At 41.1% G+C, this 22,265-nt stretch overlaps 1 protein-coding gene across 1 annotated transcript in view; it reads right to left on the bottom strand.

Moving 5' to 3' along the window:
- The window catches only part of LOC310748662 (uncharacterized protein), a 42,977-nt gene that overhangs the window by 9,356 nt on the left and 11,356 nt on the right, over positions 1-22,265 (bottom strand). Inside the window, exons 12-20 of the mRNA XM_083584510.1 lie at positions 21,051-21,274; positions 20,048-20,202; positions 18,989-19,054; positions 7,689-7,784; positions 6,471-6,528; positions 4,438-4,573; positions 3,154-3,365; positions 2,256-2,388; positions 823-920 (exon numbers count right to left, since the gene is read on the bottom strand). Of these exons, the coding sequence (XP_083440636.1) occupies positions 823-920; positions 2,256-2,388; positions 3,154-3,365; positions 4,438-4,573; positions 6,471-6,528; positions 7,689-7,784; positions 18,989-19,054; positions 20,048-20,202; positions 21,051-21,274 (1,178 nt within the window). The remainder of the gene's footprint in view (positions 1-822; positions 921-2,255; positions 2,389-3,153; positions 3,366-4,437; positions 4,574-6,470; positions 6,529-7,688; positions 7,785-18,988; positions 19,055-20,047; positions 20,203-21,050; positions 21,275-22,265) is intronic.

The following is a 22,265-nucleotide window of genomic DNA, read 5'->3' as shown; positions in this document are numbered from 1 at the left end:
AGCAGAAAGCAGACCATACTATGGAAATTTTGGAATAGCTGCCTAATTCTCAATCCAGATCCTGGAATGCCATTGGGGATTGTTATCCTTTAACCAAAGTGTACACATGACCCTATTTATATCACTGGCTACATTTATGTTTGAATGGCTGAATCACAATCTAATAAACCAAATGTTGATGCAAATGTGATAAACAAATAAAGAGAAAACAAAACCTAAGAGGGTTTAAAACATGTGAATTGACTTTGCTGCCTGAAACATCAGAACTATAATTCTTTACATCCCCAGGCACCTTTCAGTAGCACACCACAATCCAAATTCCTGTGGTGAATGTTAAATATAGGGGTTTTGTTTTTTGTTTTGCTCTTTTCTGACTCAATATTTCTGTGGTTCTTTGTGGGGGAAGCAACATGCTTTCAGTGTGCCTTAAATGAATGGGGTGGATGTGACCAGATGCCTCTGCTCTCTTCTTATAGCACCTCATGGTTTTAATTGCAGAGGCTTACAGTACCTGGCAATATGTTTTGTGCGTGTTAAATAAAATGCATTTTGCTTTTTCCCAATGCTACAATTCTATGAGCATCTCACCACCCAGGTAGGCCTTCCAAGAAACTGCTGTGTAAAAGAGATGCTGAGCAGGGAGATATATCTAAATGAGCCTCATTTGGGAAATTGTTTCTGATACCTGAAGAAGTTTAATTTGTGCTCAAAGGTTCCTGTAATTCTCAAGAATACTTGATCATCCATGTCGCTAATACTTGATCATCCATGTAGCTAATGTCACACCACCATCCCCCAAAAAGAGAAAGCACCCAGACTCACTGAAACCTCAGGGATCTTTTCCCAAACTCTTTCAGGATGGAACAGGTGTGTTTCTGCAATCCGATGGCATAATTCTTTTGCTCTCTCACAGCCGGCAACTGTCAGAGAAAACAACATATACAAAGCAATGAAAATTAATTCATTGCAAGGAGCAACTTGGAGAAAAAGCAAAACAAAGGGTTTCTGATAGTGGCCCAACCAAGACCGGGCAACCAAATCTACAGCTGGTTTACAGCTAATTGAACTGAATTCATTCTCCTAGATCTATATCTCCTGATGAATCCAAGCTTTCAGAATTCTGACTTCTGCTCTGATAAACATATCCAGTAAAGTCTCGGAAAGAATTGTGGGAGGAATTGCACTTCAGTGAGAAAGCACCTGCCTTATACTGTATTTCCAGGCTCATTGTTTGCCATTTCTAGATAAACAGAACAGAGGAAGGGAAAGACTCCTAATTGAAACCTGGAAAAGTAACTGTCAAAATAGGTAGTATTTGGTTTGATCAGGAGTGGGTAAATGTTTTTAGGCAAGGGCCACCTTCCCTTCTGGGCAACTATTGGGTCCCTGTATGCCAATTGTGGGTGGGTCTAGAGGCCAATGTGGGTGGAACAATGAATGTGAGCTTTTCCTGTGTACAGTAGGCTACTTTCTCTGTGTGTGTGTGTGCGCGCGCATGCGTGCGCCCGCCTGAGCACGCACCCCCCCCTTTGTATTCTCCATCTTGGCAAGCAAGAGGCATTATCAGAATTCAAGGACACATTTCAGCCAGTGTGAAACAGGGCCAGTAGGGTGGTGGTGGTTGGGGAGTGTTTGTACCATGGGGAGAATCCTGAGGGCAAGACGGAGAAGCTTGGAGGGTCACAATCAGCTTCAGGGACTGAAGGTTCCCACCCTGGACCACTGTTCTGAGAAGATGTAAAACAGCTCCCTATCAATCTAGCAGAAATACCAAACCCACCAAGTGTCCCTATTTTCCAGGGACAGACCTGGATTTACAGAAGCCAGATTTACAGAATGTTCCACTCTTCCTTAAGACGTCCCTATTTTCATCGAAGAAATGTTGGAGGGTTTGATAGGACATCCCTATTTTCATCAGAGATGTTGGAGGGCATGGAGTTATACGACTCCTGAGCCAATGAGATAAGTAACAATACAACCTTTAGAAAACATCTGAAGGCCGCACTGTATAGTTTTATTATGTTTTTATATGTGTTGGAAGCCGCCCAGAGTAACTGGGGCACCCCAGTCAGATAAGCAGGGTACAAAAAATAAAAGTGTTATTATTATTATTATTAGTAGTAGTAGTAGTAGTAGTAGTAGTATTGAATAGGATGTCTCTATTTTCATTGGAGAAATGTTAGAGGGTATGAAATACATTATGCAAGTGTCTCTAAATAAAATATTGAGGTGTTATGTGGGCTAAAAGGAAATACCTTTTCTCTGAAGCAGGCATCCTTGTCAGTTTCCAGACAGCAAGTTTGCAGTACCTTTTCAAACTCTTTAACTGTCTTATAGAGTACGGCAACATTTGCAAAAGGATGTCTTCTGGAAAGCTCATAGTAGTAACTGGGTCAAAAAGGAAACTTTCATTAATCTGGGCTGCAATTACTCTAAAAAAAGGAAAAAAAAGTTGAGGTGCCAAGATCCTTTATAATTAAAGCTGTTGTTAAGGAGAGGGAGGACAATTATTAAACCTATGTTACTGAAAAGAATGACACGGCAAAAAGATTCCAGTTGCCACACAGGATACTCAGGCACTCAGTTAGGCCACTTAACCATTGGCTTCAAGGTAAGAAATTTGACAGCATACAGTATATATAGGTAACATTACATGTCATTTCCTCTAATTGCAAACCCAAACACTGTGTCCAGATAGCTATGGTCTCAAAATGGGGCCAGTGAGAAGGAAGAGAGAGGCACCAACATGACTGGTAGGACCCCATGGCTTACACAGGTCCAAAAAGAAGGAACTCTGTGCCCACCCTCCACCTCCCCCCAAAAAACCATGCGAGCAATGCCTTCCTACTCAAACACAGAAAACAGCCCAATGAGGACTGAGTATGCTCAGCAGTAACATAATGTTGGGTGTTGGAGGTGGGGGAAGAAATGAGTGGATCAACAAATCCTGGTAGAAGACATGGGGGGCTGGATTGAACCCTGAAGTATTTTATTGCAGCTCCAACCTAATTTTTAACATCTTGCATGAAATAGGTGAGAGTATTTGCAAGCGTCTGATTTGTAGGAGAAAGTCATATGTTACACATTATTTTCATTCTTCTCCCAAAGGAGAACCAGTTCAGCAAAATGACTACATCAACTCAATTGACTTACTTGGCCAGAAATTCAGCTCTTTTATCTTGGTATACTTTGCATACGTTCTCTCCATCTGGCATTACAAAAGGAGGAATGAATCCAGAAGTTTCATTTTTATGAGTTAGAAAGCAGTCATTTCGTTCGGGATCAACTTTGCCACAACACTCAGTAAATCCATATTTCTCTGCAAGACCTTCTTCATGACAAATTTCATCCAGAAAAACAGTACGCTGAAGGAGAGATGCAAAATGTTTTCATTTATTAGACATACACTCGCCTGTTTACTTGTTGCAGTTATATCAAATATCACATGTTTTAGGGGACATCTGTATAGTTGTCTTAAATTGTAAGCCATTCTTAAGTGCATCTAGGCAGCTGTTTATATGATCAAGTTTACATTTTATAAGAGATTTAAAGAAGGACAATTTCCAGAAAGTTTTATGGAAAAGTCAAGTTTAGTTTATAAACCACCATAGTATAACATTTCATGCATAGTACCTAATACAACTTGTTTCACATGTTTGTTCACATATTACACTGAACCCGGGTACAAGTTCCTCTGCACATGTATAAGTGTGGGAAAGAGTGTGTAACTCAACTACTATGTTCATAGTTAGAAAAGGCAGTCATTGAAAATTACATGTGATAAACTGTACTAGCTCAACTATTTCTCTACACAGATACGCATGTTACACATGTGTGAACACCTCTGGGTAAAAGAGTGTACATTTGTTGATTTGTTCAGTTAGGGACCTGCATCCACACTGTGGTGTGTCCTGCAAATCAAGTTGTCATTAAAGGTGAGTCCTCTTTATCCCAGGCAGGAGAGAGAGCCAATGGGGAATTAATTACTATTTCTCCACAGCTACATGTTATGGAAGGCACTGCCCTGCATCAAAATTTTTGTAATTAAGTGTGGCAGGTTGTCAGGAGAGAGCTTAGCTCAGCAGTGGGCCATATTACCATCAATGTGCACATTTGCTACCAATATGCCTTGCCAAGTGCACATTGTTAAGAACAAGCACCTTATGACAACCGGGCATACTAGGCAGACTTTTGTCTGATCCAATATGCCTAGCTCTGTGCTTTTAAAACAGGTATGTCCCCTATTTATGACTGTTGCATGCATCTCTACATAAACTAGTTTCTTTATAAGTGGAATGTTTTCTGTCTAAAGTTCCCAGTTTGGTCATTTAATTTCATAATCAATCAGAAGAGCATCCATGATGGTCCAGGGCTCCAGACTATGCAATTTACCAATATTTCAAATCATAACCTTCAAATTTAGGTCCCAAGGCTTACCAAAGGCTTTTCACAATCTGGGGTTGCTTGATCATCACTATAACATTTCTTGGCGAGCTGTACAAGATTGTCATTCAGTTTAGCCACCTCATCGTATGAAGCTCTCTGCAGATTCTGAGACGACAAGCCGATGATGCTGGGAAAACACTTTATTTATTTATTTATTTATTTATTTATTGGAATATTTATTTACCGCTGTATCATAAAAATATATATCACAGCAGTTTACAATATAAAAATATAAAACCAGCCTCCAGTTCTGGTCTGCCTTAATGGAGGCAGCTCCCATGAAATTAGGAGATTGTTGGTGAAGGAAAAACGGATGATTGAGGATAATCTTCCCAGTTCCCCTCAGGGACAGGGGGGAATGGGCTTCACTTGCAGTTCATCTCAATACTTGGCTCTTGCTCCGGCATGGAATGTGGGAGGCAGGGAGGTGCTGAGTGCAAAAGCACTTTGCCTGCTGATAACTATCCTACTCCACCATTAAGAAGCAGAGGCTTAATTTGAACTAAAGTACAGGAACGTGCTGGAAGAGATGAGATCATAAAATTTGGAACAGAACCAGCTGCAAAGTCATTGAGGTTTGAACTTGAGAGAAGACTTCATTCAGTGCAAAAGATGGTGTGGGGGGAGGGGAGCCTACGATTTCTTGAATAAAGTTGTTTCTCTACATTTATGATTCGGCAACCCTCTCTTGAATATTAGTTCAATTTATATATGTGCAAGTGAGGAGGGATGAAACTGGATTATAGATATGGACTATAACATTAAAGAGAACTGTGTGTGTGTAAAAAAAGGGAAAAGGGAGGGAAGCTCTATTTTGCAGAAGGGTTATGATGGAAACTTAGAGCTGAGTCTTCACCATCCTTTATTATCTATGGTGTGAACTGAACAATGCTAAAAGGACCTGGAATTTAATTTAATTGGAAGTATAAATGCTTATTTATCTTCAGTTGAATGAAAGGATGAAAGAAATCTGCGAGCTTGCCAAGGTTCATTACTGAGTCATCTGCAGTTTGACAGACTACTCTTCTTCCCAGGCTGAGAGGGTGAAAATGGTGAAAACAGGTTATTTATTGGGCCAGAGTGATTTTTGCAGCTGTTGTTAAAGTTGCAAAACAACAAAGCACAGGATGGAGCAATGGAGAAATTTCTGAAACAACAATGGGATATTAGCTCTGCCCAAGGCATGATGGAGAACAGCAATATCCAGGAAAAAATAGACATATCATTTTACAAGGTCAGGAAGAAACACCACGGACAAAATAATTGCCACACACAGGAAGAACAAGAATATAATTTGAGTGCCTCACTTGTAGTTCATTTAATGTGTCAACACGAATAGAAGTTATTAATATTGCAGCTCTTGTATTAGGGATTATTATTTCAACTGGAATGTAATTGAAATTAATAAGATTTTGGAACACAGAAATAAAGAAATAATCAAACCATCAAATCTAGCATGTGGGGGGGCCACCTAAATTATATAATTCAGTATTTGAATGATTGGTATTAGTAATTGTATAATAATTTGGTATTGTTATAATGAGGCAATGATTGGACTGTAATTGAAATATATATGTATATACACACACACACACACACACACACACACAACCAAACAATAAAGTAAAAAAATATAAAAACAGGTTAAAAGCAAATGGGAATTAAAACAAACATGAACAGACCATTGTTGAGAATGTACTTTTAATCAGCGACGAACCGTATGCTAGTGCCATCTGAGTGGGCATGCAGGGGGTGGGGGTGGAGGGGAGGGGCATGGAGGGAGCCCGCTGTGACTGTGCCCAGGACCACAGCCCCTACAACCCCCCATGCTACGCCACAGTCTCCCTCAACAACACCCTCACAATTCCACATATACGTGTCGAGTCCGGGAATGTGACACCCATGTAAGTGGGGGGGGGATGCCTGTATTAATCCTTTAATAGCCTTTGTATTTATTACTCCTTTTTGTTTTTGCATGTGAAGACTGGAGGTCATATCAAGGAAAACCATCTGAAAAGACTTACATGCCTGGAAACTGACCCTCTGCTATTTTAATGAAATGTCTGAAGGTGTCATGGTGTCCTGTAAAGAATAGAAAAATCAAATTTTCAATTGAGACATCTCACACCATTGGCAGTTTACCATACAGTGGTACCTCAGTTTTCGAGCATCTCGGAAGCCAAACGATTCAGAAGCCGAATGCTGAAAACCCAGAAGTAATTGTTTCAGTTTCCAAAGGTGCCTCGGAAGTCAAACGGCTTTTGAGGTGCGTTTCTCAATTTTTTCAATGGATTTTGCCGACTGCCCATTGATCCTTGGTTTTCAAACGTTTCAAATGGTCTTCCAGAACAGATTACGTTTGAAAACCGAGGTTCCGCTGTATAAGGTCAATACCACACTATGGCGTGGAAGAGGGTGGTCAGAGGGAGAAGGTATTTTATATTTGTTTTGAATCCCCATAATAGTGAATGGAGAAAAATGTGCTTCAGTTTTCAGAAAGCAGATCAGATCTGAATCCAGAGGCAAATTTCAGAAGAAGGTGGATGACTTCCTGGAGTGAAATATCCATATACAAACTTAATCATGAGGCTGGTGCATATCCTTATTATATATACAGAAGTGTTTCTTACGTAACAGTCCTATACATATGGATATCAATTCATATGATAACAGCCAACATATCCACAAAAGATTGCAAATATTGCAACATGCCCCCAGAATGCTTCCTCTTTGCCGTGTCCAAAGTTACTAACTCTTAGTTTGGAGAGGAACTGACTGTGGAACTCTCTGCTGCTTTACAGACAGGGAGCTAAAAAGGATTATAAAGGTACCAGGTGGAGACACCCTTAAAGGCCTTTTAGCCTTAATGACTTTATTATGTATTATTAAACACCATATTTATTGTGCACTTTATAAAGAATCAATGATACTTTTAACCTGATAAATTTTAAAATCAAAAGGATATAATAATAATAATAATAATAATAATAATAATAATAATAATAATAATAATAGTAATAATAATAATAATAAATGAGTTTTGCACAGGAAAACCTCACAATGGACTGAGCCCCTAGTCTTTGTTTAAAATAGTATAATGAAGCCAGCAATAATCTGACCATTCCAAATAGCTAGCTAGCTAGCTAGAAAGATAGATAGATATAGAACTATGCATATATTATACATAAGCACAAAATTAATAAGTTTAAAAAACAAACATATCACAACCCCCCACAACATACCTACATCCCGGTACCTTCTGGGCAGCTGTTTAGACTCAGCTGAGCTTATCAAAAAAAGACAAGAAATTAATGTGACCCACTTCATAGTTTCAAATTATTGAGGAGCTGGTATATGGAAAGCAGCAAATGGGTAGATGAGCTTTTTATACTTTTGTGCATGCATGTTGGGTTACTGTCACATTCCCAATTAGAATCTCAGAAATACTCCTGCTAATAATTATCAGACTGCCAGGAGGTAATGCAAACTTTGTTTGTTACCCAATAACTCTTATGTCAACTTTCCCCCCCATCAATATTCTGTCCAAAGGTGAATTGAATTGATGTGAGTGGGCCTGGTCAATTTAAAGAGCTTAAGTTCAATGGTATCGTGTGTGACATTTGTTCTCAAGGCTGTTGAAGAGTAAATATTTGCCCTTTCAGAACAGGGGCTGAAAATCCAGACTGGAATCTTATTCATTAATCTATGAAAGTCAGAAAAGAAATGTCTAGTGGAGCTAGAGATTTTCAGACCAGCTGTCTTCTGATGACAGAAATCCTACTATTTTTATTTTGTTCCCATCCCACACTGATGTTTCACTGTGTTTTATATTATGTTGGAAGTCACCCAGAGTGGCTGGGGCAACCCAGTTAAATGGGCGGGGCAGAATTTCATTAGAACTTTCTTTTTTCTGGCTCTCACTTTCTATCAAATTATTATTGCAATGATGCATTGAAGGGTCTTGATTACATTAGAGGGGAAAATGAAAGCGCTTTGGGCTAATCACGTAATGAAGAAACAGTGAACCCTGTATTGTTATTTTAGACAACATCTGAATGTGTCTCAACAGACACTGCTTTAGATTGATATGCTTTCTTTCTTCCTTGTTGAGGAGGCCCTTCCTGGCCATGGGCAGGAATTTACTACAGAAATTTCTTTTATATTCAGCTAAAGTCAGCAATGATTCCCTGCAGCACTGAGCAAATATAATATAATCCAACTTCCTGTTTACATAGAAATGAACAAATCCGCCAATTTCAGTTTCTCTCTCTGTCTTTCACCACTTGATTACATTCAGCTCCTAAGGTGTGAGAATCACATGTGGCACTCCTGCTAAATAGCTAGCTGGGCATCTGCTTCTTCACACCTCTGCTCTGAGGCACACCTCCAACTGCTGAGACAAGCAATTGGACATCTGCACACCCTGCCTCCTCCAGCACATTTAAACCCCCTCTTCTAATGTGGTATGTGGAAGTAACCAGAAACTCCCTCTGTGTACATTTCCACCTGCTCCTCTTGTTTTAAACCCCTCCTTATCATTGGAGGCAGGGAGAGGAGCTGAGGAGATTCGAACAGCCCAAGTCAGTGTCTTCCACCTCTATGTTTTCCTGTCTCTGCCTGCCTAGCCTCTTCCTCTTCTCCCTGCCTCACAAGTGACACAGAACCCCACAAATCACTGGTCCCTCCCCCTGGATAGTTCTCCTGTGCCTCTGCCTCCTCTACCCACCCTTTGGACTCTTACCTGTCCCTCCTTTCCCAATGAGCGGCAGCTTGAAATTGTGCAAGCCTTGAAATGCTGGTTCTAAGTATCTGAGAAATGCATTTTCTAACATGGATCTTCTTCCTGCTGTCCATGGGGTGGCGATGGGGAGACTAGTATATGTTTTTGGCCTCCCTGTAGGGTCCCTCAGACTTTCAAATTCCTTGGCTAGTTTCTATAGGGATAGGTGAAGCTGAAGAAGTAGCCTTTTCATTAACACAATATATCAATCTTTCCTGGTTGAACACTTTATTTAGCCACGTATTTTACAATTCATAAAGGAAGGATAGCAAAGATTGATAACAAAGTCGACAGCAATGAGTGGACTTAGGAAGAGGTGCAGGCGATGATCAAGTATAGAATTTGATGGAATGTGTCCTCAGTTTAAAAAAGGAGATTCCTTCTTGCCTTTCCTGGTTAAAAAAGATATTACCTTTTCTGGTATGGTTTACCAATTCTACAGCAAAAAAATTGGACTTTGTGGGTAGTTTGTGGCTCCTTTGCCAGAATCTTTGCAACTTTGTGAATCCAGAAAAACCACTTTTCATGGGTCTATCTCTTTCAACTCACATGAGTCTAAAGACAACTACACCCACTCAAAGATGCACAGATCTTGCTGGTGAAAATCTGCTTTATTAGGCCAATATGGACCCACATCTGCAAAGGCATGCATATAATCAAGCTGAAAAATATAGTTCTGACTTACCATGGATCTGACACAATGCAGCAGAACAAACAGAAAACAGTGTGAGAAAGTAAGTACAAAATAAGCAAATTGACAAAAATGTTTCCACTCTTTAATATAGAGCACAGGAAAACAAATATAGAAATTGTTGTTAGTTAGAAAGTGTGTTCTTCAAAGGATTACATTTGGCATGCAAATAGTGATTTATGTATAATAAATGTTTAGAAATTATTTTTAGTTTTTTTGATGGAAATATAAAGGTAATCCATGTTTTGGCCATTAGAAATTGGGGGAGAATTGGTAGAAGAGATTTGCATTCAACTTCCATAATGCTGTTTTCAATTCCTTATTCCTAATGCTATAGATTAATGGGTTCATAACTGGTGGAAACATGCAATAGAACATAGAAGCAACAAGATCCAAAAGCTCTGTGTCACTTGATGATAGTGACACAGAGCTTTGCTTCAGATAAACAAATGAACCGCTAACAAAATATAAAGATATTACAATAAGATGTGGCAAGCAAGTTGAGAAGGCTTTTTCTTTTCCCTGGGCAGAAGGAATTTTTAGAACTGCCCTGAAGATTTTAACGTATGAATAAACTATTACAGCAAGGTAGATAAAGGCCAGAGAGTCACCAACACAAATAATCCAAAATACGATGAGATATGAGTCAGAGCAAGCAATTTTGAATAACTATGGAATTTCACAGAAAAACTGACTGATGTCATTACTCAATTGTGAATGTACTGCCAGTATATACTGTGGAATAGATAAGCCCAGTAATCCATGCACTGATTGCCATTTTGACACATGCTTTTCTGTTCATCACAGAAGGTCTTGGAATGCCAGATTGGCTAGAAAGAAGTACATGGGTTTGTGAAGCTGAGGACTGAAAATTATGACTGTGATGTTGATGGGGTTTTCAGTGACAGCAATCAGATAAAGGATCAAGAATGTAATGAAATGAAATGTCTTCAGTTCCTGAGTATCAGAGAATCCATGCAGAAGGAGTTCCACCACTCTAGATGACTGGTTGAACATTGGGTGGCTATGTAGTACCTGCAAAGAGATGGCACAACCATTTTAGAGAGGAGGAGGAGGAGGAGAATGTTTTGATGCATGTTCCCCAATGTGATCAAGTAGGTTGACTTAGGTCACCAATAAACCATTGCTTGTTTAATAAATAATTTTTGTTTCTTCAGTTAACAAAATATATAGTCTGTTAAAAATGTAAAATCTCTAAGTGTTTGATATAGAATATTGTATTCCCTCCTGGAAAAAACCCCCAGATAACACAACAAAAATTAAAAACTAGTAGACGTAATAAAATTATTCCACGTGTGGGTTAACTTTTCAACAGAAATAATGTTTTAGGAAACATTTTAAACAGTCCAACGAGAGATTCTATTTGATGTTCAAAGGCAAGGAGTTATAAATATTGGTGCTACCCTGAATATTTCCTCCCTGATTAAGAACAAAGTTTACATGGCACTGGTACAACTACAAATTGCCACAGGTTGGAGCTATAGAGTATGAATGTGTGGGGCCAAGCAAGTCTTCAGATAAACTGACCCCAATCTATTTAGGGCTTTATATGTTAACAGTAACTCCTTAAACTTGGCAGCTGGTACACTTATTTGAGCAAAGGTGCAATGTGCTTACATAATCTCATTGTTGTTAACAATGATGCTGCAGCATACTGTCCTAACTGTAGTTTTTGTACCAGACACAAGGAAAACCTCACATAGTATACATTGGAGTAATACAGTCTTGGAGTCACCATTGACTTCTCTCTCCCTGTTGACAGAAGTGGATGAAATTTGCAGGCATACTAGCCCCTCCAGAAAAATATATATATCCCGAATTACAAGAAAATAAGTCAGGATCTTTTGTGATGGGCAGCTTTGTGTTAGTTTTTGTGTTGGATAGTTAGTTTGCTTGCTTGCTTGCTTTTAATGAAGTGTCTATTTATTTTTAGGCAGAAGTGGATTTTATTCTGAGCAAGGTGACCCTGAAGCCACTATTTCTGCCAAATTTCAGAAGGATAGTATTTTTTTGAAAACGGTTAGAAAATAGCCTACATGAGAGAGGCGCTGCTTGGTAAGAAACCTTCCAGATTTCAGACAAATACCATATTTTTCGCCCTATAGGGCGCACTTTCCCCCCTCCAAAAATGAAGGGGAAATGTGTGTGCGTCCTATGGGGCGAATGCAGGCTTTCGCTGAAGCCTGGAGAGCGAGAGGGGTCGGTGTGACCAACCCCTCTCGCTCTCCAGGCTTCAGGAAGCTCTGCGCAACCCTTGGGAGACCGGCGCGACTTCACACCAGTCTCCCAAGGGTTGCGCAGAGCTGCCTGCAGTCCTGGGCTTCGTGCAGCTCTCCGCAAGCCTGGGGAGACCAGTGCAACTTCCCACCGGGATCCCTAGGCTTGCGGTTAGCAGGCTCTTCTGGGGGCTGGGGTCGGGGGAAACTCGGGCTTCCCCCGCGCCAGCCCGTGCCTGGGGGGGAAAATAATTTTTTTTCTTTATTTCCTCCCCCCAAAAAACTAGGTGCGTCCTATGGGGCGGTGCGCCCTATGGGGCGGTGCGCCCTATGGGGTGAAAAATACGGTAGATCCAGACTTCCGGGTTGGTGCCTCCAGTAATGGCGGAATTCCTCTGATCGGGAGGAATTTGCCTCGTGGAAATTAGGGTCTGGCCACCACGGCGAAGGCGGAGACCCACTAAAAATCACAGGCAGGTGAAGCCTGTGAATGTGGGATTCGGCTGGCACCTTTTGCGCTTCCCCTACTCGCAGGGAAACCCAGTTTCGGGGATCCGGAGCGACGTGGGGTGAGTGGCGCGGTGCTTCGAATTGACTGCTTCTTCCACAGAGTGAAGCCGCATAGCTGTTGCAGGAGAGCGCTGACTTTTTCCTGTGGACAACTTGATCTTAAAGCAACTACCCGTGAGTAGAGCGGAGAATTGGATTTTTAAACGTCTTAATTTGGTGTCGAAATGGGGAGGTCCAAAACAGGAAGTCCACCTTCCCCTTCTGTAAATAGACTGAAGCAATGAGGATGCAAGCTGAAGTCGCGGAAAGCCCAGTGTAAAGGACTAAATTTCCATCGGTAAAAAATACTAAACCCCCCTTGGTGGCAGGAGAAGAGGGGGGAAAGTTTTGGACTGAATATACCTGCAGGAGAGAGTGAACAGAATTAAAATACCACTGCTCCGATCCTGGAAATGGGCTGCCAGCAGGACTGACGTGCTTTAGAATGCTCATTGACCGTGATTAGAACGTTCACTGACAGCTAGTTAAATAAGAGAAATATATTGTTTCCATTGTCTCTGTCTGCGTTTAAAAAGGAGTAAAAGTAACTGAAAATTGAAACTAACTTTATTGTTTGAACTGTGTTTAAAAGGACCAATACAAATAGAAACTGTTTCCCTCTAGAGGAAGCCTTTGAAACTGTTACAAGAGCTGAGCTGGGGGAATTTCCAGCTCCAAGATAAAAAGCTGTGAGATTCTGGGACTGACCTTGAATCAGTTAAGAATGTCGACAGAAGAGGCCTTAGTGGTTGCATTAAGTAAGATAAATGACTCACTGGAACAGCTCAACAAGAAGGTGGATGTGGTAACTACCAAAATCGATAATTTGGGACAAAAAGTGAACATCAATACAGAAACTATTCAGAAATTGATACAGGAATCTACTTTGACATGGCAAACTGTGGAGAAGGCTAGGGAGAAAGTTGTTGCCGTTGAACCTAAAGTAACACAATTGGAGAGAGAGAGAGCCCCAGCCTTACAGATGCAATTTGATGACCATAAGTTGATGCCTTCTATGATTGAATTTAAAGAAAATCAGATTTTGAGGATCAGAGCCCTACCTGAACTGGAGAAGGAAAGTTTGATAGATCCCCTCACACAGGAATTTGCTGATTTTTGGGACCTGGACTTGGGTCAAGAAGAGATTAAAATTGTGAGGGTCTTCAGATTTGGAGGAATCTTGAAAGACGTCCTGAAATATCTTTTGGATCTTAGTTTTAACTACGGAGATTTGGTTGCCCTGTCGAGAAGGAATAAAATCATCGCTAGGTGGGAGTTTCCCCGAGATCTACTCTTCAGTATCAAAGGAAGGAAAATAAAAATAAGATCAGTAGAAGACAAAGTAAAGTGCATGTATAAATACGAAGAAGACTTGCAGAAGGGACTTGGAAAAGAGTTAAGAGCCTCGGACAGAAGATTACCAGGTTGATGGACTATATGGAATTGGCGGAAACGACTGGCAGAATCCGAGACCAGGGAGAAGAGACGGTGGAAGAAGATTGGAAAAAGTTTAAAGACTATTTATAGAAATATTGTAAAATTAATGAGTGTTAGAAAAATGTTGGAATGAAGCTATACGGCTTTAGTAGAAATGTTAGAAGGAATTAAGTACAAATAGATTATTGGAGTATTAAAGGGAAAATAAGGTTAAAATATGTTAAGACAACTATATGACAGAAAATAGAGGAAGATGGAAAGGAATTGCTGAAACAATTAATAGAAGTGGAATACAAAAAGGGAGGTGTGAGGAGGTCGTTGAAACAAGGAAATGTAAGATATGATATTGAAATGCTATAATGTGTGTTTTAAATTGTTTTTGCTTTGTTTTGTTTAGTTTATTGTGTTAATGTTGTGTTGTGTACTGTTTATATATTGTATTGTTTTCTCTTTTTTTCTCTTCTTTTTTCTTTCTTTTTTCTTTTTTGTAATATTTAAAAGTAATAAATATTATTGTTTTTTAAAAAAGAAAAATACGGTAGATTCAGGAAACTTTGTGCTAAGCACCTTTCAATTTGCTGGGGATGAGAGATCTAAAAGGGAATTACAGTACTGGAGTATCATTGCCTCAACAACTGTGGCCAAGCTATCCCAGTGCAAGCAGCTATTATGATACCAGCCAAAACTGGAAAAAGGCATTTGAATCATCCCACAGCAACTATGAACAAGGAAGGGGTAGTGGCAGACTTTGGGGGCGATCCCTGTATGTCTTTTCCCATGTCAGGTTTCCAGTATGCATAAACAAAGAGGGACAGACTGACTCATTCTCTTCAATGTCCTAGGGGAATAAGGAAGTGCTGAAAACAATATTCTCTTTATTGAATGAAATGGTACCATTCTTGGTGACATGGTGACTTTTCTGCACATCTAAACTTTGCAGACTTTGGACTAGAGAATCCATAAATATGTTTCACTTGGAGTAAAACTTGCTTTTTATTAATAAGGTCACCAGCAAACAGACTGAAAAGTATACCATGAGATTGACTTACCAAGCTGTTTACAGGTAGATCTTGGGTAATTTCATGCATGTTTACATGTTTCTTTTTTGTGCCTGATTGTGACCTGCGTTTTCTTTCTGGGTAGCCACTGTGATTCGCCTTTTCATCTGTGTATCATATCCTTTTCTCTCCATAGCTGTTTGAGAGGCTCTCTCTCTTACTTTTCTCTGTACTGGCGGAAGGAAAAAGGAGATGCTGCAATGAATTTTATCCATATTTATTTCCATCACTCCCAGGAATCTAATCAAACTCAAAAGAAAAGACTCATGGGTATGTGGTATGTTTGTATGTGTTTTACTGTTTACATGTAAAAACATTCCATGGAGTACCAGATGATATAAAAGCAATAATCACGATGTCACATGGAGTTTCCCTCTTTCTTGTTCCTTTGTCATTGACAGTCTTGGGTTTGCCACTGAATAATGTGAAAAAATGCCTTCGAGGTAACTGCTTTTCAGCATCATCCCTACAACAAGAGTGTTTGTTATGTCCATAGAGACTATTAAAAGGAAATTTGGCTCCTATGAAATAAAAACACCTGTTTTTTCTTCCATTGACACCCCTCATCCAACAAATTTGGGAAGCCTTTGAAGTAATCCAAAATCCTGACAATCTTGTTCATAGTGAAGCAAATGTGTGATGGATGCAATAGACCAGGCACGGCCAAACTTGGCCCTCCAGATTATTTGGGACCATAACTCCCATCATCCCTAGCTAACAGGACCAGGAACTGTGAATTAATAACATATCTTAGTATCTCAACATCTGAGTTCCCTCTATCTTGTTCCTTTTTTTTTTACTACGTGTCTTAAGATCCCAGGTGCCCTTCCCAGCATGTACATTCCTGCAGCATCCAGCCAATCCATTTTACATCCCAAATGTGGGGTGCACTTTTGACCATATGACTCTTCTATGCCCTTAGGCCCTTGTGTGAGTAACCTTCTGCCACACAGAATCTCAACTGCATGGGAAGCTTTCATGGATATGCTGGGCTCATGGTCGCAGAAGTTTATTTTACTCATATGAGGGGCAGGGAGGTGTTGCATGGCCCTTGGATAGAGCTATAACATCCTCACAGCCTGTCCCTACCCAGCCAAGAAAAGGAGTCATTTTGCAGAATATTCTCTTGCTAGGACCAAGATGGAGAAAATAAGAAAACTGAGTCAGAAAGCAGAGATTCTGGGCTATTTTCCTTTCCCTTACTAAAGGGAGAAGATGGTTTTCTTGAATGCTTCCACACATATAAAATTACTATATGTTTAGAAAATGTTCAGACCAGGAAAAAATGGTTTTGCAGAGCCTTCATCCTCAAGTGCTAGCTGTTTCCATGGAGGGAGGGTTTTTTGTGTGTTACAAGAACATTGTCCCTGAAATCTTATTCCATACAATCTAGTCCTGCCCTTTCAATCTATAGCCTGACATGAGGCAATGAGTAGAACTGACCTACTGTCAGGGGCTGGTGGCACTCCAAAGAGTGTGGGGTGGAGGCAGGGACCAGGCCAGATACCCAGGAGAGGTGATTTGTGGGGTTTGACACCACCTGCAAGGCAGGAGCCAGGAGAGGACGGAGAGTCGGGGCAACCTGAGATGGAGGAAAGTGTGCTAGATGTAGCAGAAGAAGAGGCTGTTGAGCCAACAGATGGGTCAGTAGACTCCCCACCTTCCCCCATTCTGCTGTCTCCTAGAACCAGGAAGGTCTTGAAGCAGTGACTTCCATGCAAGAGAAATATCAGGTTGCAGGCACGTAACCCATCAGGACAGGGTATGTAGGCTGGCAGTGGAGGATGGAGTCTCCCTGTTGCTGCAACTATTCCACAGGGCCTGGACCTGTGGACATCTGCCTTGAGGCTAGAAGTGTGTATGAGTGTGTATCCGGAGCACTGTGGAAGCTACTGTACACGCTTTTCTTGTCAATAAAGACTTAACTATCAGAGGTGTGCCTTACTTGGCTAGGAAGGGCAATAACACCTAAATCTTTTTCCATTCATCCACACATGGTGAACATCTCAGATGGGAGTCAGGCTGCAAACATGCTTAAGGAATCTGGGACAAGATAATGGTAAAGGAGCTGGCACATCCATGTTGGTGGGAGCTCTAGAACTGGTGGGTGAAGGTGAGAAGCAGGTAATGTGGCCTGCTGAATTGCTCTACACACACACCTGAAAAATGTCTTCTGGCAGCAATAGTTACAGAGTGCCCCCAAAGGTCCTACACCCACCCCACTCCCCCACACTAACAAAGCTAACAAAGTATCCATGCACAAAATCACAGCACATTTGTTTTAGCTCTGATTAAATGAATCACTGGACTGCAAAGGGGATGTTTATTTGTTTAAAGACTTTATTCATTCTCGACAGTACGACTGTCATGAGAGATGAAGATTATGGAAGAATCACATCCTCATTTCCTTTGAATTAGAAGGGTGACATTTAACAAGGAAGCAAGCATTCGAGGGCGCTTGAGCATATTTGGACTTTATCTCCAGGATTCTTCCATTGCTGAGCTAGAAGAAAATAAGAACCAATAAATGATTTGCTGCAGTAAGCGAGAACAAGTCCCAAGGCTAACTTGCAGAACATTTTAGAAAATAAAAGCTACCTCACTCAATTCATACAGTCCCATTACTAGTTACATAAAGATCTTCCTGTAAGACTGAGTTGATTCGTCCCACTTAAGAACGTTCCACTCATAATGAGGGAAGATAAATTCCAGGAAGACTCAGATGTGAGTTTGGGGGGACCTTGTACCATTCCAAGTCTGAATATCAAGTTGAAAATGTGGGTGCTGGGACAGGGGGTTACTTGAATTCAGATTGTGCACTTGATAATGTAAACAGTTAACTGCATGTAGGAACAATGTGTGTTTGTTACCATGCATTTCACCTGAATGCTCTATATTGCCACTGACAGACTTGGGCTTGCCACTGAATAATGTGAAAAAATGCCATCGAGGTAACTGCTTTTCAGAATCATGCTCACAACAAGAGTGTTTGTTATGTCCATAGAGACTATTAAAGGAGAAAAATTGGCTCCTATGAAATAAAATCACCTGTCTTTTCTTCCACTGACACCCCTCATCCAACAAGTTTGGAAAGCTTTTGAAGTAATCCAAAATCCTGACAATCTTGTTCATAGTGAAGCAAATGTGTGATGGAAGCAATAGACCCTACAAACTTTGGTTCCTTTCAGAACTTTGAAATAATAAAATCTTTTAATATCTCAACATCTGCATTTCTCTGTAACTCCAAGGGAAGTGTATTATATTAATCTGGAAGGCATGATTACTAAATGATTCAGATATACAGCCTTCTGTCATAGCGTAATTATGCATTACACTGAATACATGTACCAGTTGTGTCTACACATGTACAAATGTTCATACGTTTGTGTGCAAGAGCATACACTTCTTTGTGTAGCTCAGTTATTGTCTATACAGGGGCACAGACTATATACCTGTTGAATGATACAAGTGAATAACTATACTAGGGTTTGCCCCAGTTATTTGTGAACACAGATATTGTATGCAGATTGTGTGCTCATATAATGTAACATGAACATCCATAATGTCATGTTTGGCTATGGATATGTATCAGGCATGTAGCTAAAACAACAGAGAACTAAATGATTCTGGAAGGACACAGAACAATCCACTAACTTTCAATGCAATCATAGTCCCCCGTGCATAACTGCCTCCACAGCAGGTACCAGTTAGGTCTTTTCATCAGTACTAAATCACGGAGACACCTTGACACAAGCCTCTCTTCCACATCTGCTCACCTGAGATGTTTAGCTTTCTCCAAAAGCAGTTCGGGTCCTTTCAATCAGTTTGGGACCCTGGAAGAAAAACACACAATTCCCTCAGACATATTGTTAAGGAAAGTATTCCTCATAGTTCTTTCACTGGATGAATAGTTAATCATGCTAGTTTAACAGCCTCTCATAAATTATATGGAGAGTCAATTCTTCACAAGCAAGGAACTTAAAACTCTGTCTCATCACCCACAGTCTAACTTTAATTGTTCAGCAAAAGCAGCAATTACAATTACATATGTCCAGAGCATCACATTCAAACAAAGAAACATTTTGTTGTTGTTGTTCTCTTGCTCACACCTTAACCTTGAGACCCAGTTCCTGGTTTCCGGGAAACTCATTGTTAGTTGTTTGTCTACTAGATTTGGACAAACTGAACTGTATTGAAGTGATTCAGGAAAATCTGGGCCTTGGTTTAGCCAGGCCCCAAATGGCTGCAATTTGGACTGTCCAAAGCAAACTGGGGCTGTCAGAGGGTGTAGTACCGGGCAGGAAGAAGGAGAAAGTATGAAAAGGAGTGACCTAATAGGCAGTTATGTCTTTGTGGGAAAAGTGGGTAGATGCCAGTCCTATTCTGCCTCTCCTTCTTCCTGCCAGACTCTTCCTTTTTCCTGTCCCTCAAAGCAGCACCCCACAAGGTCAGATCCTCCCACTTACCAGCTGAGCATATGGGTTGCTACTCCTTCACAAGTGGCTTCCCTTTCATGCAGGGAGACCACACTTGAAGCAGCAACAAATCTTTTGCTGTACCTTCTCAAGCAGCCTCCTTGTGTGCAGGGAAGTCACTCAACAAGGTGCAGTACCCCACAGGATTAAATCCAATTGGAGGGGGAAAGAAGGAGATGCAGCATCTCCTAGCTTCTCCTGCCCCTTCCTTACTATGGGAACAGATCCAGGGTGGGATAAGTGGTTCACAGAGCAGCAGAGGGTGGTTGGCCCAAGCTAGGGATTGTAGATTGGGACCACAGGATAGGTCAGAGGTGTCTATGCCCATAGCCTTGTCACACTGCCAGTGAAAGAAAAAAAAATGCTATGGATACTTGTCTTCATTTTAAAAAATACCTCTGTTTCAAAACATGTCTTATGGTCAGCAACTTCGCAGCACTGTGTCATCATGCCTTGGAAATCTACAATCACGCCCGCTAGTTGCTCATCAGTGATTGTGGGCTTGTGCTTTATCAAGTCGACAAGCTGCCTGCAACGACAACAAAAGTAAGTTGGGGGATGGAAGCATTAGCCTCATGAAAAGTGATGAGAGAGTAAAAGCAGGCCAAGCATGTCCTTTCTTCAAAGCATCACTTCAAAATTGGGTCATTATAATCACTTTAGGTCACCACTAGGGATATTATGTGGGACGTGGGTGGCGCTGTGGTCTAAACCACAGAGCCTAGGGCTTGCCGATCAGAAGGTCGGTGGTTCGAATCCCTGCAATGGGGTGAGCTCCTGTTGCTCGGTCCCAGCTCCTGCCCACCTTGCAGGTCAAAAGCACATCAAAGTGCAAGTAGATAAATAGGTACTGCTCTGGTGGGAAGGTAAACGGCGTTCCGTGCACTGCTCTGATTTCACCAGAAGCAGCTTAGTCATGTTGGCCACATGACCCAGAAGCTGTCTGCAGACAAACACTGGCACTCTCGGCCTATAGAGTGAGATGAGCACGCAACCTCAGAGTTGTCCGCGACTGGACCTAACAGTCAGGAGTACCTTTATCTTTAGGGATATTATAGGGTTGGAAATGATGTTACAAGGCAGGAGACAATGCTTCCCCTCTGGAATGGAAGGTAAAAGGTCCTAGGGAAGAGAGGGGCAGGAAAGGCAAAACCCCAGGAAATATTGAGGGAGGGGGGCTGGGAAGACAATAGGATAAATAAAGGAATGGGGGTTCAAATAGGAGAACTTTCTGAGAAGCCAAAGAGGGTGGCAAAGTGTAGGCAGCAAGGTGCATTTGGTCAGAAGTTAAAGTGGTGAAGAAGGCTAAAGTCCATAAACACTAACTGATTTGAAATAACCAGCCAAATATTGGGCTGCATGCTTCTGGTTTCTTACTTTTGCTTCTTGCGCTTCAGAACTTCTGGATCAGCTGTGCATAAATCTGGATGGAAGGTGAACAGGTCGGCAGCAAATGGTGTAGGCTCATATTCTGGATCCGGTCCTAAACCACTGAAACATTCCCGACGGAAAGTTAAGGAGTCACCACAGCATTTGCACACTTGTTTGTTGATGTGATGCATTTCATGCTCCCGACATATCTCTCCAAGCACAAAGGAGACCTGGAAGAGTTTCAGAAAACAGTAACCAAAGGGATCAAAAGGCTGAACAACACCTCTTTGAAGAAAGACTGCATTTTAGTTTAGAAAAAAATGCAAGCAAATTGAAGTATATATCATTTGGGGAGGGGCAGTGATAATACTAGCACTGTGGAGGGGGATGTGTGAAGAGTACCTGTAGGGCAGAGTTATTTTCATCTGTATTCTAAAGCTGAGCTAGGCATTCAACCTCTCCAAAAAGTCCATTGTCATGATAGGGATAGAAATTGCCCCTCCCAGTCATTAGCTTAATAATCAGATATGCATTCTCATTGTAATGCAGTGCATGGCGAATGTGTCTAATTTTGTACTGCACACGTGCGAATGCTCTGTGTGTGTATCTTGCAATTTTTTGAAAGGTGTCGCCTTGGGCCATAGCCACCATTGGCATGAAGTCCACACCCAGCCTGAAATGTCTGACATTGTACTATGCTTTTATATGTTCTGTAAGCCACCCAGAATGGCTGGGGAAACCCAGCCAGATGGGCAGAGTATAAGTAATAAAATTACTACTATTATTATTATGTCACATGCAGATTAGATTTTTGCAACATGCAAAAAGGAAGGGATGTTATGGGGGGTAGAGGGTCTCATGGTTTGGAGCATGATGCTCCAGCATTTGTTGCTCTTCTAGATGGCCCATCCCTAGGAAGCAAGTGATGAGGGGCAGGCAATGGGCACAGCTCTGCTTCTATGGCCTCTGACCAAACCTGTGTCCTTAGATGCAGTGGACGATGCTATCCTGCTACCAGCAAGAGCCTGATGCCATTGTGACTGGCATTTGTAAATGGAATAAGAGGGATGTCATTTCGTACTTCACCAGAGACGTTGCAATATCTTGGGCTGACCATGGCTGTTCTGTACTTCTCAGCCCGATTCCAATAGCTTGCCATTACATTTAAATCCCCAAACAGTTTGGGCACTTAATGGAATTCTGAGGTGGTGGGTGGGAAGG

This window comes from Podarcis filfolensis (genome assembly GCF_964270895.1).
Source record: "Podarcis filfolensis genome assembly, chromosome: 13".
Taxonomy (NCBI): Eukaryota; Metazoa; Chordata; class Lepidosauria; order Squamata; family Lacertidae; genus Podarcis; species Podarcis filfolensis.
Note: the sequence above shows the minus strand (reverse complement) of the source record. Positions and strands in the feature narration are given on the sequence as shown.